At 33.0% G+C, this 13353-nt stretch overlaps 1 protein-coding gene across 7 annotated transcripts in view; it reads left to right on the top strand.

The window, feature by feature from the left end:
* LOC105216656 (uncharacterized) overlaps positions 1 to 13353 on the top strand; it is a 115841-nt gene that overhangs the window by 56882 nt on the left and 45606 nt on the right. For 2 of the 7 annotated variants that reach the window (XM_011191268.3, XM_054230339.1), the window contains exon 1: positions 9536 to 9869. The exons of 3 other annotated variants lie outside the window; for them this stretch is intronic. Coding sequence is in view for 1 of the 4 variants with exons in the window: in XM_054230339.1 (XP_054086314.1) it covers positions 9790 to 9869 (80 nt within the window). In the remaining 3 variants the exon portion in view is untranslated. Of the gene's footprint in view, positions 1 to 9535; positions 10044 to 13353 lie in introns of those variants that run through there. 2 more of the 7 variants (XM_029042504.2, XM_029042510.2) reach the window with 2 other exon arrangements.

Below are 13353 nucleotides of genomic sequence, written 5' to 3' on the forward strand. Positions count from 1 at the left end.
GAGTTTAATTAACTTAATTTAACAACTGAAGCACGTTTTCAATTATCTTTATTTTTGCGCACAATACCCGCCACGCATTTTTTAAATTCTGCTAAAGCCCACATAGATAATATTTTATCTAAATTGATTAAATATTTATTTTCACCTGTTGCCATTTTCACATTCTTCTGCGGCTTAGTCGCTTTCGATTAAATTTTTGTCCGCCTCTCGTATCGCCAAATAAGACATGCAAATAAATAAATATAAATTATAATAACTAAATTTTGCGCACAAAGTCTTCTTTTCAATGGCTACATTATACGTATTATTCGCACAAAGGCATTTTAAGCCTTTGTTTACACACGCTTTCGCTTTATAACTGTATGCTTTCCTTTTATTCTACGCAAATATTAATGAATTATGAGAGACAAAATAAATATGTGATTACGTATTTAGTGGCTTTTTGGAAGTCAACATATATATTATATATAGAGTTTACACGATTTCCGTATGAGAATAAAGGTGGTTTTGTTTTTAGAGTATTTCAACTTTTTTTTTTAAATCGAGCGTAGTAAAATGAGGGAAATAACTAATAACTTGAAGTTATTAGTTCAAAATTTTATAGAATTTAGTGTTTGTATAGAATTCCGGTTATATTTTCACTATGATTGTGTCTAATGAAGACCATTCTGCCGGTCTTATCGTGACTTTTTACACCTACCTAACCTTATCTTACCAACAATACACTCCGAAGATTAGTTTCCAACCGAAATCGTAGTTTTATTTTATCACCATACACCATTGTCTTAAAATGTTTCCAGAAAAAATTGTATAATGTGGACAAATCACATGACCTAGATGACCAATTGGCAGTCCATTTTTTTGTTATGATACGGTCGTACGGTCTAGTTCGTTACCATAAAGTTATTGTTTCACACGCTGTAAGCATGATATCTTAACTATTTGGAATTTAGACGTCTAGTATTGACGTGGAAAACCAAAAAGTCAAAAATCATATTCCTTTATCCATCTTTAGTTTTAAAAAACTCTCGACAAATAATACATTAGATTCCCTCCACTCAAAACTGTAATATTTTATGGATGCTAGGGAGTCTGAAGAGTCTCTTTAGACTCATTCTTTGTCGTAATATGGTACTATAGCTTATTTACGTATCGGTTAAAAAGGCAGATCGTATCGTTAGATCGTTATTTTCACATAGTTCGTTTCCTTCAAGTTCAATGAGAAATTGTTCGCTTAATTCTAGTAAAACGCAAGTTTCTTGAACTCGGCGAACTATTACTCATCTATATGTGTGAAGATCAAACATCAATTGCACGCTCTCTCTCAGTCTAGAATTCCGAACGTTTCTCGAACTCCAATGAGCGAATCGTCTTTGAGTATTTAGTAAGGATTTTCTAAGATTTTTTATTCGAAATTCCTTCTTATTACCGGTTAAAAAGGCAATGTAAGCTTACAACAAAGAACTCAAGATTTGGAAATGATTATTCAGAGCTTTTCAACTTTTTTGGGAGATTGTTTGACAGCTATGCCTCTATGAAATTAGATAGTACTAGAAAACGGTTGGAATCTTCCAGGAAAATGTAATCACAGACAAGCCTGACTACTGAACAGTAATGTCAAACACAGGATGACATGAATTGACAGCTTTTGTGACAGCTATCCATCTAGGAAATTATTTATCTTAACAAAGACACCCTGTATTCTTTCTTTTAATATTTGTTCCTATCTATCGTCTTTTTATGATTACTTTTTCATATTTTTTTTGTTGCAAAATTGGAATAATTTTTTTGTGTGACAAATGAATGTTCTTTGCCTAAACAAGTATTTTAAATTTTGCAAAAAAATATCGCCAACTATGGCAAGCAGCATGTATCTATTAAGCTGTCTGTCGCTCCCATCCGCCACCCACTTGTTTGCGAATTTTGTACACATATGTGTCAGCATTTTCGGCCAGCAAGCCGAATGGAAGACACACAAAAAATGAACTCAAGAAGATTCTTACGAAATATTAAACGTTGTGTGAGAAAATAGTTAGCAAAAAAAAAAAAATAGACGTGACTCGCGATGTTTCCATGGCAAATTAAAATGTGAAGTAAAAATGTGTGAATATAAAATGAAATTAAATAAAGCGAATACGCGTATAATATGTACAACAACACTAACTTATACAACAAAAAATATAGTACGATTTGTTGCTGTTGCGGCGTGTCATTTTTATTAGCGTTGCCTACAACAACAACACATACATAGATATAAAATTATATAGTTACTTGTTTAATATATCTTTCTGCGCTCCAATTTCGTGCTAACATTTAGTTTTCATTTGCTGCAAACATATTTACGACCATATTATGTTTTAAGTTCTATCTTTTTTTACACACTTCATGTAGCTTGTTGTCTGGGTGACGGTGTTGTATTCATGTCAGCGTTGCTTTTATTGCAACGACTACTACTATTCTCTAGTTTTATTGTTGTTGCTTTTTCTAGAAAACTAGAAAAAAGGCGTACGCTTATAATATTAATTAAAACTATAATGTTACATATTTAGTCTACACATAAATACATATATGTATATACTACAGACTATGTAGTATAAATTCATTGTAATTATCATTCGTCATTTGCTCGTATGACACAAAAATACACTTCCACAAGTCATGTCTCCACCTATGTGGTGGAGGGTTTGTCAGTAGCAACTGCTGTCCCTATGGTCACGGTGACAAAACTATGTCAACTGTATCAGAAATAGTTCAACGTGACCGTTGGACATGTTGATGGATCAGTCAAACAGTAAGCCTGACTGTATGGCTTGGTCTTTTAATTAAGTGAAAAAGAAGATTTTTTTTCATTTCATGAGATCTGAAGCATAAGATTCCACAGTAGATATACGGAGCATATTACCTACTCCATAAAACTCTAAACCCAATTGCTGTTTACCAAACCTTTTAGATATCATTTTCAAGTTTGTTCAAGATGGAGCAACATGGTCATGATCAAGAAATATTTCTTAAACATTAACATAGTCTGTTAATGATCCTAATGTGTTCCTTTTGCGGTCTGATCTCATACATCTAATATTCTTGAAATCTTAACTTCATACATATTTAGCCTTTAGGCAGCGGTGATAAAGACTACATATATATGAATATATAAATCTCAAATTATCTAACGCAGTCAATTTCTAAACAATTAAGTTCCAGACCAGTAGATATTATTCCGAATTGGAATATTATCGACCGCTTGCTATATATAGGTCAGAGCACTACATCAACTTTTTCGGAATGCCAAATAAAAATCGTTTGCCAGTTAGTACGGAATCCCACATTTTTCTCATGCCTTCGTACATTTGGATCTTACATTACACGTTCCATTCGTTCCTATTCAAGAACGGCTTTACGCCGGTTTCTGGAACTGACAACTATTCCTTATCTATATATACGAATATCAAACGACAATTGCTCTCCATTAATTTCGCTCTCAATCTCCCCTTCCGAACTTTTCTCTCGTCTTTGAGTAATCAGTTTAGACTTTTTCTAGATTTTTTCTTCGATTCTGTTTCAGACTTTAAAATATATGAATTGTAGGTGACGAAGTAATCCCTAAAGTAACTCTCGAAATTTTTAAATGGCTCAGTAGGAAATGGAAAATCGATTATTCACGCATTATCACGGGAATAGGTTTTGCTGGTTCTAATATTAATAAGTTTATGAGTAAAATGTGCTTCCTTTGGGAAGTTGGAATACCTAAAAAACTTGTGAAACTCTTGCAAGACCCTTCTGGCAAGAGTTTAATCACAACAGATCTTCATTCTTAGCAAAGTTCAACTTTCCTTTCTTATAGAGATGTTAATTGATCTAAGTCTATTACTGGAAGTTGTTTAGAAGAAGAAAATTCTCTCAACACATCCTTCGAGACCGTCCCGCCTTTACGAGATCGAGCTTGATCATCTCACTGCGAGACAACGGATCAGAGTTGGATCGGGTTCTCTCTACCAATAGAGATTGTTGTGAATGTTTGAGTATAAACAAGAAATAGAGGTTGTTTAGAAGAAGAAAATTCCCTCTGCGCATCCTTCTTGACCGTTCCGCCTTTACGAGATCGAGCCTGATCTCTCACAAACAGACATCCAATTAAACTAGTTGGAGTAGAAATAATTAACCTAAGCAATATGTGATGGGTTCGAGACGCTTTGCCGATACAACACCAACTACAATAGTTTTCTGGTTTCATGAAACACTTATCTTTAACACTTAATCCTAGAGAGATCAGCCATAGAGCTTAACATAACAAACTGTCCACATATTCAAGGTCTGTACTATTGACTAATTGGTTCTCTGAGAGGACACTACAATTAGATATTTTTATGAATATTTGAGTATTAACTAGAAATTTCGAACCTAAAGGTCGAGACTGATATGGAAACGGGTTCAAAACGGTGATGTAAGGTTCTCAAAAAGGCTCCAGTGTCTCTTTAAATGTATATGCTATATATGTATATATGTACATTCTAGACGTGACTGCAAAACGTTTACCTTTGTCATACTAAAATTTTTTTCATTCACACATAAACAAAAATATAAATTAGTACGAAGCTAGTTACAATGGAAAACTTTTCGTACATTTGCATGCATACTATATACATATGTAAATAATCGTATATATGTAGTCAACATTCACTTTTTCTATTCATGAACAAAAATTATTTTATTGCTTTTCGTTGAAATTTCTGTTGTTACCCGTACGCTTGTTGTCCGTCCGTCCGTCCACCCATCCATCCGTTGAGCTTACACGCGACACCGCGCTGCCCGCTACTTCCTCAGCTTGAGCCACAGACTGCCCGTAACGTTCATCCATACTTCCATAACTACTGTCCGTAGACCCGCATGCGTCCCACTGTATTTTCACGTTATGGCCCGTGACTTTACACATACTCGTATATACTAGTACTTTACGTTGCGAACAATCGTCCCATTCGTTCGTTCGGTGTGACTCACTTGAGCGTAACGTAAGCGCAGTCCGGCTCAAAGCGCGCTTGACGCTGACGCTAACGACGATGCGGTCGCATGTATAAGGTACGGCACATACGAGTCGCTTACTCTACTCCCCTGTGACTGTTTGGAGAGCAAGTCCCAACCTACCGGTACACACAGCCATAGTTTCGAACAAATAAAACTCTCATCCGCTTTTGTTTGGTTCCGCTGGCTGGGCTGACTGCCCAGGCGAGCTGCCTTGCGCTCAGCTGAGCTGGACTAACTAACTAAGTGCCGCCTGGTGCGCTATTGAGCTGACTTGTTTTGTCGCCGTGAGTAAAGTTAGCTTTTCATTAAACGAGCGAGCGTATATTGTCTACTGGCATTTTTGTACATCGTATGCCGGGAGACATACTCGATATATGAGCTTGTTGCAGTGCTCTGCAAATATATAACTAGCAACTGCAACAACAACAACTACAGCTGCTGGCAAACAATAAAAGTCGTCAAACAATCAGCAGTTGGGTATATCGTATATTTCTTTTGTGTTGTTTCTTTGTGCAAGTTTTAAGCGAACCCCCCGAAAACACGTCAATATTGCTGCAAACATACATACATGCATACTCATATGTACACCTATGTAGGTTGTCTGGTGGTTTTACTGGATACATTTACGTACTCATACTCATATGTGCTTTTAGTTTTTATTTCCAACGTTTGTTTTCGCAATTGTTTTAGCAAGTTGACGCAGCTGTTCCCAAACGGTTTTCAAGTTAAACGGCAGGCATCTCTTTAGTTATTTTTTCGAAATTTTTTCTCTCACAAAAATTGTGCCATGAGTTGAAAATCCGCATCGATGTTGAACTCTTTTCACCTAGGTTATTGAAAGATCTATGTTTGAAGTTATCGAAATACAGTTGAACTTCCACAACTCGTAGTTCTCCATAACTCTTGCATTGGCGATAGAAGTCAAATTTCATACAAATTTCCTTGTATAACTCGAAGTCTCTCAAACTCGAAGTTTTTTTGTGGATTATGGTGATTCGAGTTTAGGAAGTTCATCTGTATTGTAAAGAAGAACGATTTCTAGAAAAAGTTAGATAATCAAATCAACCAAACCAATGAAGTAAATACCTCATCCAAGTGTCTCTAATGAGAGATTTGTTGTTCTGTATTCACCTCCTAAAGATAACATTGGTGTTTTCATGTAAACGCTTCCTAGTTTTAGTTCTTCAGACTTATTTATCAAAATCATTTGGCTCTACAGCTCTTTGCGAGCTTCAGCCTGTAGAACAATATGCTTCCAAGCAACGGTGTCTCTTTCCAGTTTTTCAATCGGAGTTTCTTCAGATCTTCCTTTAATTCATCCCTTCCTCTTGCTTTGCCGTTGAATGCTTTCGCGTCCATTATCTTCTTTGGGCTCGTGAATCATCCATTCTTATAATATATTTTAGTCATTTAATTTGTTGCGTTTTAATAAATCGCACCACGTTTTCGCCTTGAATTAGCTGTTCCAGTTCGCTATGCCATGTCCATCCATTCATCAGGCCCAATTCTGACTGTGCCGAAAAATGTTCGGATAATTTTTCTTTCCAAGATTGTCAATTTAGGTTTGTTTTTCACTTATTGTCCATGTACATGTCCGTATATAGTTACCCAATTCCACAGTAAACCAGTTCTAAGATTGGAGAAATTACTAGATTTCATAGACGATTTAGTCCTTTTTATATCGGCAAGTTCGTTCATAAATCCGACTAGTAAGCTTTTGCGGACTATCATCATAGGGAGTGCCTTTCCCTATTAAGTCGTACAACGCATTTCAGTCTCTAATTTATAGTTTCTTCTTCACTTCTATCTCTCATTTTTAGTTCTATAAAACCTATAGAATCCCTAGACATCTTCTTAAAGTAGCTTTCTACCCACGGTCAATATTTCTTTAACCTATAAGTTTTTTATCTCGAGTATATAATAAGTCCAGAAAAACCATGAGAAAGTTCTTAATTATATTTCTATTTTGTTTAAGGAAGTTCAGAAATCCATAAAAGTTCTTTCGGAAAGGCTATTTAAAGTCTTATAGTAAGGGTTTGCCTAGCGAGTGCTTATTGGTCATTTATGGACCTTGATTCAACAGCAAAATATTCACCAGCTCTTATCGTTTTCGAATAATGTGTTATCGTAAAATTGGTGACATCCAACAATTTATAAAAGCTCCTTGGGTCAGTAATATTGAGTTGCGGAACTACTATCTTCTCTAACTGCTTGTAGCTGTATATTTTACAAGGGGAATCCCATAAATGTCTCGATAAAGACAATCTCTATCGAATTTTATCTAAGACCCTTATTATTTTTTGTTATTCCAACGTTCTAGAATATTGTAAGTAGTATCTTAACTTTAGATACAACCAACCGAGCAAAGTTCAATACCAATGACTGATAGTCATTTTGATTGATTCATTTATTTTTTGGCAACCGAATTTAAATGCGCAAAAACAACAGCAACTTTTGCGCTTCTAAAGTAATTATAATACCAGCTCTATTGCTATTTATTTACTTAATAGATATGAAAATCGCTTTATCGCTGTTGCTATTTGTATTTTATTCGACTAATAAGTAAATAAATTAATTTCTTTATGGTACAGTGGGTATTTTTGGTTTAAAAAATTAACATTAATTTATTTTATTTGAAGTTCCGATCCTTTAGATATTGTTTTTAATAATTTTGTGTATTGTATGCTCTGATGAACACTTGGTCAATGCTTTTAGACTTTGGCAGAAGGAGATAGGACAGGAGATTCAAAGATAATATACCTTATCATACAATAGTCATTCTTGAAATTTGACATTTGACCTCTTCATCCTTTACATTATTATAAATCTTTACCACAACCATGAAACTATGGACTGACCGACTTTGTGAGTAACATTAACTAAGTATTCGGAGAATTGTTCGATTATGAAGTTAGTTCTTCATTGAAGAAGTCACCTTTCTAATGAACCCTGGTAAGATAGTTGTAAATCCAGGGCAACGCTCTCACTAACGCATCTTAGGAAGAGTCCAGAGGAGAAATATTCAATGTTCAAGAACAATTCTAATGAACTAAGTATAATTTATTCAGCAAATTAGCATATTTGTTGATTAAAATTCGGGATCAATCCCAAAAATTAAAAAAATAGTGGATAAAAGAAATTGGAGTAAAAAATCGGTGCCAATCCCGAAATTTCGGGACACAATTAAAATTCGGGATCAATCCAGAAACTTTTTCATAGTTGATCATACATTTTTCAAATCTATGTAATTCAGTTTATTTTTATTACATAGTCACAATCCCGAAAATTCGGTACCAATCCAGAAATTTCGTGACTGAAAAAAAAGTCATCAAAAATTTAAATCCATAAAAACTAAAAAACTCAACATACAAAAGTTTTTAACAGAGTCAAACGGATATTACTTGAGTTTAGGAAGCAGTTATTTGCAGCTAATTCTTCAATACATATTTGTACTACCGAAACTGCTGAGTAAACAAAATCCTAAATAAATATATATTGTATGCCTAACTCCTGCTAACGTTGTCGCATAGAATTTCACACTATATAATATACACATTTACTATTTCCTGCATGACTCTGCGCCATTATCAAACAATTAACACCGAAAACGTTCTAAATTTCCAACGAAAAAGAAAATAATTAATTACCTTTACCACTGCGACTCGAGGTAGCCAAAGCAAAGTCTAATAAATAAATAAGTAAATGAAGCAATTGCTTAAGTAACACAACAACAACAACAAATAGAAAGGTAAACAATAAGGCAATCTGGAAAAAATACAGTGTCAGCCATAGAGACAACACCTGATTGAGAGCGCCACCGCAGCGCGCATACAAGATGAAAATTAACACACAGCCGCACGAGCGACGCGGCACGGCGCGGCGCGGCGTGTCACGCAAACACGATTATTAAAATCGGTACATAGCTCTATAACTATTTATTTATATTTTTCAAATTATTTATTTAGTTTGTTGTTTGCGCTGCGTATTTATTTCATTACAACTGCAAGCGGGCGTTGAGACGCCAAGTCGCGCTTGAATTGTAAATGGCAGCGCGGCGGTGTTATGGGCGCGGAAGCGACGCTATCTCAGAGCAGATGATTTACAACAACAGCAGCAACACAAATGCTCATCCAAATATTATTTTATGTTTACAACGCCGTGCTACTGAGCGCGTTGCGCTTCGATGTCGCAGTGTTGGCGGCTGCGCTTGCCGCGCGCCAGCATTTTTACGTTTGTTGACGCTGAGCTAATTTCCTTTTATTTTTTCTGCTGTTGCGAGCTGTTGAGTGATTGTTGTTTGTTGCGCGCTTCGCTGGCTAGCTAGCAGCAAGCAAGCTAGCTTACTGATCTGCTTACTTTGCTGACGCGCGTTAGTTTGTTTGCTTGCTTGCTGTGTCTGCTGGTTCGTTTGTTTAGTTTCGTTGGCGCGCTCACTCGATACGCTGTGCATTGCTTAACGCTGCTGCTACACTCCAATATCGTATGTTGGTTGAAAATATGTATTGAATTTATACGCTCCGAGCGCGCGTTGTGCTTCATAATAAGCGTGTGGTATTTGAGAGCGTATGAACGCGCGTTTATATGTGAGCGCGCGCGCGCGCATAGCCAACGCGGTGTGTTGTGTGCTGCGCTCGGGCGTACTTTTTGGTTGGTGGGTAGTCGCCAAGTCACAGCAAGTGGGCTAACTTAGTCTATTCGTGTATCGTGTGCGGCGCGCTCACTCGTTTGTATGGCGCAAATAATCAGCTAAGGTAGCTTTAACAACGTTCGATGTATGCGCGCGTGTGTGTGTATACCGCCACCATTCGCTCGCTCGCTCGACGTACCGCCGCAGTGGCCAGTGTTTGTTGGTTAGTTTCAATGTTTCGTTCGTTGTTGGCTTTAAGTGCGGTTCACGGCGCGTTTTGAAAACAAATTTGGAAAAAAATCGCCAAAAATTTTTGTTATTTTTATGGTTTTTTGCTAGCGAACGCTTTGTGTTGTGTAATGTGTGTGCAGTGCGCGGCAGCAATAATGGTTGCAAAGTAATGAAAATTGATGTTTTAATCAAATAAAAGTATATATATATTTTTAAAAATTTAATATTTATTTAAAAAAATAAATATTAATTTAAAAAATATTAAAAAGTACAATTTTTGCGAAAAATTCGCCATACGCTTAAGCTGAACGCGCGCGCTTGTGTGTGTGTGTGCGCGCATATGAATTTGAGCTTGTGTGAAATAAAGCTTTGAATTGAGCCACTCTGGTGAGTGGCGCGCGCAAGGCCGGGGTGAAGGATGTGTCGTCGGTGTCAAGCGCATAGTGACAATTGCTGAAAATATATATCTATAAACACATGTGTACGTGTGTCTTGTGCAATTTACAAGTGTATTTGAATGAGAAATATTCGAAAAAGTTGTAACGCTCGGTGTCTCAAAGTGCAAACTAAAGTTTATATGGCAAGCGCTTGACAAATTAATATTTATATAACTACATATAGCTTTAATGTGGTTACATATATACAAAATTTAATGCATCATTTGAAATATGTCGTGTGGACGCGCTGCGCCGCGTTGCTCTTTGTACCGCGTCGCTACCGTGCGCCTATCCTGTTCACAGCGCGTCAGCAGTGCTTTTACGGCGCGCTTGATTGTATCATCACAGCAACAATAAAAACAAGAAAATAACAACAACAACAATATATAGTGACCGCACGTATGACAGATGTGTGACCAAAAGCAAATATAATAATTTTGCAACCGAAATTGACACTTAAATTAATTAATACATATTTGTCGTGTGCAATTTCGTAAATCAAATACACAGACACACAAATACCAACTAAAAGCAATATTGATATATTTATATAACTGCAATTATTCTTGCCATATATGCGTCTACAAATACACATATATATATATATATATATATATATATAGACAGATTATATCTGAATATATATATATATATATATATATATATATTTATATATATATATATATATATATATATATTCAGATATAATCTGTCTATTTGCATATCATTATAGTAAAATGCGTTCATATGTTTTATGCATTTATGAGCCACAATTAATAAGTGCATGTGTGTGTGCGTGTGTTCGTACTTGTGCGTGTTGTTTTTGATATTGCCAGGGCCGGTGAAGTAGGAAGCGACTGTCATTTGTTTTTTATGCACCTACATACATACATATAAACACTTATAAGTTATTTGTATTAGTATGCCCTAAAAACGCAACAGCACTAAAGTGTGTACATATATACATATGTATACAATTGCATAAATAAAAATAATACTTGGAAAAAAGCATAAATACAACAAATGTCGACAGTTGTTGTGTACACTGCAGAAAAAAAGTTATAATTTTATTGCTGAAGTTGTGTGTCACTGAGGGTGGAATAAAAATAAATAAATTAAAAATAAATGAATTAAAACAAATAATTAATAATAATAATATTTAATAAAATTGTAGAAAAAATTAACAAATTTATTGTACATTTCTAAAACAAAAAAAATAAAATAAAATTTAAATAGAAATAAAAAAAAATAAAAATTAAATAGAAATTAAAAATTTAATAAACAAAATATTGCTAAAATTAATTAAGAAGTAATGGATTAAAAAATTTGAACAAAGTGAGAACAAAACAACCTTTAAAAATTAAATGCCGAAAAAAATTAATTTATATAATTTTAAGTAAACAATAACACAAATTTATTACAAATGCTTAAGCTATGCAGATATAAAACAAAAAAAAATAAATAAGAGAGTTGTATGAATTAAATGTATTACAAATTTAATTTACTAAAACAATTAAAATAATAAAACCGTAAAAAATTAATGTACTTATTGTAATAACAAATTTATTTTAAAAAAATTATTGCTAAAATTATTTATGAAATACTTAATTAGAAAATTAAAATAATTTAAAAAAAAACGATAAAATTTATATATTAAAAAATGAAGTGAAAATTATATAAGTTAAAACAAAAAAATAATCAAAATGAAAAAATTATAATAATTTTAAATGAACAGTAACAAAAATTTATCACAAATGCTTAAGCTATGAAGACATGGTATAAAACAAAAAAGAATTAAATAGAGGAGTTGAATAAATTAAGGTATTAAAAATTTTATGGAAAATATAATTAAAATTAATAAAATTGAAAAAAGTTAATGAATTCATTGTCATAAAAAATATCTTTAAAAATATAAAATAGAATAAAAGTATATTGCTAAAACTAATTAAGAAATATTAAATTAAAAATTAGAACATTAAAAAAAAAATATTTAAATACCGAAAGGTAAAAAATAAAGAAAGCAAAATAATAAATAAATAAAAATAAAAAAATATTAATAATTTTAAATTAACGATTACAATAAACAATTAAATAAATAAAAATTACTTAATATTAGTAACAATTAAAAAACCTAATTAATTTATAACAAATACTATTGTCTATAAAATATAAATATTTTTATAAATTTTGTTATAAAAATAACGGAAAATTAAATTTCGAAAATAATTAACCACTTTTAAAGAATTTCCTAACTGTATATTCGTGAGATTAAAATAAAAAAATGAAATAATACAAATGTGAACACATTAAAGACTGTAAAAATACTTAAAATAATAAAAAGAAATAATTTATTACAAATAATGAAAAAATAAATTAAAATAATAATAATTTAAAAATAGATTTCTTAAAAAAATTGGAAAAAGTAGTATTATTAAAAATAAATAAATTTATTTAAGAGTGACATATTTGTATAAAAGAAATATAAATAATTAAACATAAAAACATAACATAAAAGTAAATGGCAATTTATGAACAATTTAAATAATATAAAATAACCATAGTTAAAAAATTAATATAGTTAAAAAATGCGATAAATGCGACAGTGGAACTTCTATAACTCGAACTTTTGTATTGGCAATAGCGTTTAGAAATCAAATTTCATACAAATTACCTTCCATAACTCAAACTTTCTTAACTCGAAGCTCCCCATAATTCGAACTTTTCGATCAGGGCATAATACAAAATGTAAAATTTTACTATCGAGGCACAATTTTGAAAGAGTGTTTCTATGTCGTATGGAGGGATACAAACGTCAAGAGCCAAACAATAGCAAAATGCAACAAACATAATGACTTATTAAATGATTAAACGTATTTAAATAAAACGCTATATGAAGTAAATAATTAAAACTGTGTATAAATCTATATTTTACAGCTTTTTGATAAGTTTAATGTTTTAATGAAAATTTTTATAACTCGAAGTATCTCTAACTCGAAGTTTATTTGTGGCTTATGGCTCATCGAGTTAGAGAAGTTCCGC

Source organism: Zeugodacus cucurbitae, chromosome 4 (genome assembly GCF_028554725.1).
Source record: "Zeugodacus cucurbitae isolate PBARC_wt_2022May chromosome 4, idZeuCucr1.2, whole genome shotgun sequence".
Lineage (NCBI taxonomy): Eukaryota > Metazoa > Arthropoda > Insecta > Diptera > Tephritidae > Zeugodacus > Zeugodacus cucurbitae.